The sequence below is a fragment of the Lutra lutra genome, chromosome 6, assembly GCF_902655055.1.
Source record: "Lutra lutra chromosome 6, mLutLut1.2, whole genome shotgun sequence".
In the NCBI taxonomy this organism is placed as follows: Eukaryota; Metazoa; Chordata; class Mammalia; order Carnivora; family Mustelidae; genus Lutra; species Lutra lutra.
In genome coordinates this window covers 84,485,897-84,488,072 of record NC_062283.1, presented here as the reverse complement: position 1 = coordinate 84,488,072, position 2,176 = coordinate 84,485,897, and the positions used below count along the sequence as shown (strand labels likewise).

At 39.2% G+C, this 2,176-nt stretch overlaps 1 protein-coding gene across 1 annotated transcript; it reads left to right on the top strand.

Annotated features, from left to right (window-relative positions):
* The first annotated feature begins 356 nt into the window (after window positions 1–356).
* TAAR2 (trace amine associated receptor 2) lies at window positions 357–1,361 on the top strand. The gene has a single exon (XM_047732009.1). The coding sequence runs from the start codon at window positions 417–419 to the stop codon at window positions 1,359–1,361; it is 945 nt and encodes a 314-aa protein (XP_047587965.1). The 5' UTR covers window positions 357–416.
* The last annotated feature ends 815 nt before the right edge of the window (window positions 1,362–2,176 follow it).

Below are 2,176 nucleotides of genomic sequence, written 5' to 3'. Positions count from 1 at the left end.
TCATCTCCTTCCAGTCTTCTCTTTCTTTTCCTCTTCTTTTTCTTTTTTTTTAAATTTCTGGCCCTGGCATAAAGTAAGAGCTTACTAAATGTATAATTTGTATCTGGGAACATATAAAGTAAATAATGATCATTTAAGCTCAGATTTAAAATTCTATGAAGTTCCAAATAAAGGTTAGGATAAATAAATGAGAAAGATCATAACTAATACTTCAGCATAAATTAAGTATCTTCCTTGAGTCTTCGATATTTTTCTTGAGTTGTTCTATGAAAACTTACCTAAATTATAGAATGTTTTATGTATTGCTGACAAAATTTCATGTGTTCTTGATTTTTCTGAAGGAAATATTGGATTGCTCTGGATACGGAAATGGATCTTGCCCAGAAAATCAAAGATCACTGGGTGTCCGAGCAGCTATGTATTCATTTATGGCAGGAGCCATATTCATCACGGTGTTTGGCAACCTTGCCATGATCATTTCCATTTCCTACTTCAAGCAACTTCACACACCAACCAACTTCCTCATCCTCTCCATGGCAGTCACTGATTTCCTCCTGGGGCTCACCATCATGCCTTACAGTATGGTCAGATCAGTGGAGACTTGCTGGTATTTTGGGCTTACATTTTGCAAGATTCATTATAGTTTTGACCTAATGCTTAGCATAACGTCCATTTTCCATCTTTGCTCAGTGGCCATTGATAGATTTTATGCTATCTGTTACCCTTTACGTTATTCCACAAAAATAACGATTCCCCTCATTAAGAGGTTGCTACTTCTCTGTTGGTCTGTCCCTGGAGCATTTGCTTTCGGGGTGGTCTTCTCTGAGGCCTATGCTGATGGGATAGAAGGCTATGACATCTTGGTGGCTTGTTCCAGTTCCTGTCCAGTGATGTTCAATAAGCTATGGGGGACCACCTTGTTTATGGCGGGTTTTTTCACTCCAGGGTCTGTGATGGTGGGGATTTATGGCAAGATTTTTGCAGTGTCAAGAAAACATGCTCGTGCAATCAATAATTTGCCAGAAAATCAAAATAACCAAATAAGGAAAGACAAAAAAGCTGCCAAAACTTTAGGAATAGTGATGGGTGTTTTCTTATTATGTTGGTTTCCCTGCTTCTTCACTATTTTATTGGATCCCTTTTTGGACTTCTCTACTCCTGTGGTTTTGTTTGATGCTTTGACATGGTTTGGTTATTTTAACTCCACGTGTAATCCCTTAATATATGGTTTCTTCTATCCCTGGTTTCGCAGAGCACTGAAGTACATTTTACTAGGGAAAATTTGCAGCTCGCATTTCCATAATACTAATTTGTTTACTCAAAAAGAAACTGAATGGACTTCTTCTGTAGGAGTGAATTGAAGCAAAAGGACTGGAACTTAGAAGAATAAAGTCACTTAAAATGTGTGTGTGTGTGTGTGCATGGCCATGTGCACAAATGTGTGCACACTTTTGACTATGATGGCAAGCTTTTCATTTCTTTTTTTTTTTTTTTAAGATTTTATTTATTTATTTGACAGAGAGAGATCACAAGCAGGCAGAGAGGCAGGTAGAGAGAGAGGAAGGGAAGCAGGCTCCCCGGCTGAGCAGAGAGCCCGACGCGGGGCTCGATCCCAGGACCCTGAGATCATGACCTGAGCCGAAGGCAGCGGCTTAACCCACTGAGCCACCCAGGCGCCCCAAGCTTTTCATTTCTAAGACTTGAGGGGAAAAAAGGAATCTTTTTCAGGATACTTGATATATCCACTACTTCTAGGTAGGTAGGAAGAAGAAGAAGAAGAAAAAGAAGGAGGAGGAGGAGAGGAAGAAGAAGAAGAAGAAGAAGAAGAAGAAGAAGAAGAAGAAGAAGAAGAAGAAGAAGAAGAAGAAGAAGAACGGAAAGAGAAAGAAAGAAAGAAAGAAACAAACAAACAAACAGAGGAGAAGAGGAAAAGTCAGGAATGGTGTGAGGAGAACACACAGGACTTTTACCCCATTTGGAAGGGATCCGGGCACAAACAGACCTTGAGGGTGCTGCTCCCTCTTACCATCACCAATATTTTGTGTCGCATTTCCATTCACTTTTTGTTCCTCAGCATCCGAACAGATGTATTTTGAAACATTAACAACTAATAACTATAGATAAATAAATATGGCAATAATTTCAAAAATACATATTCTGTCAGGAACCAGTCATT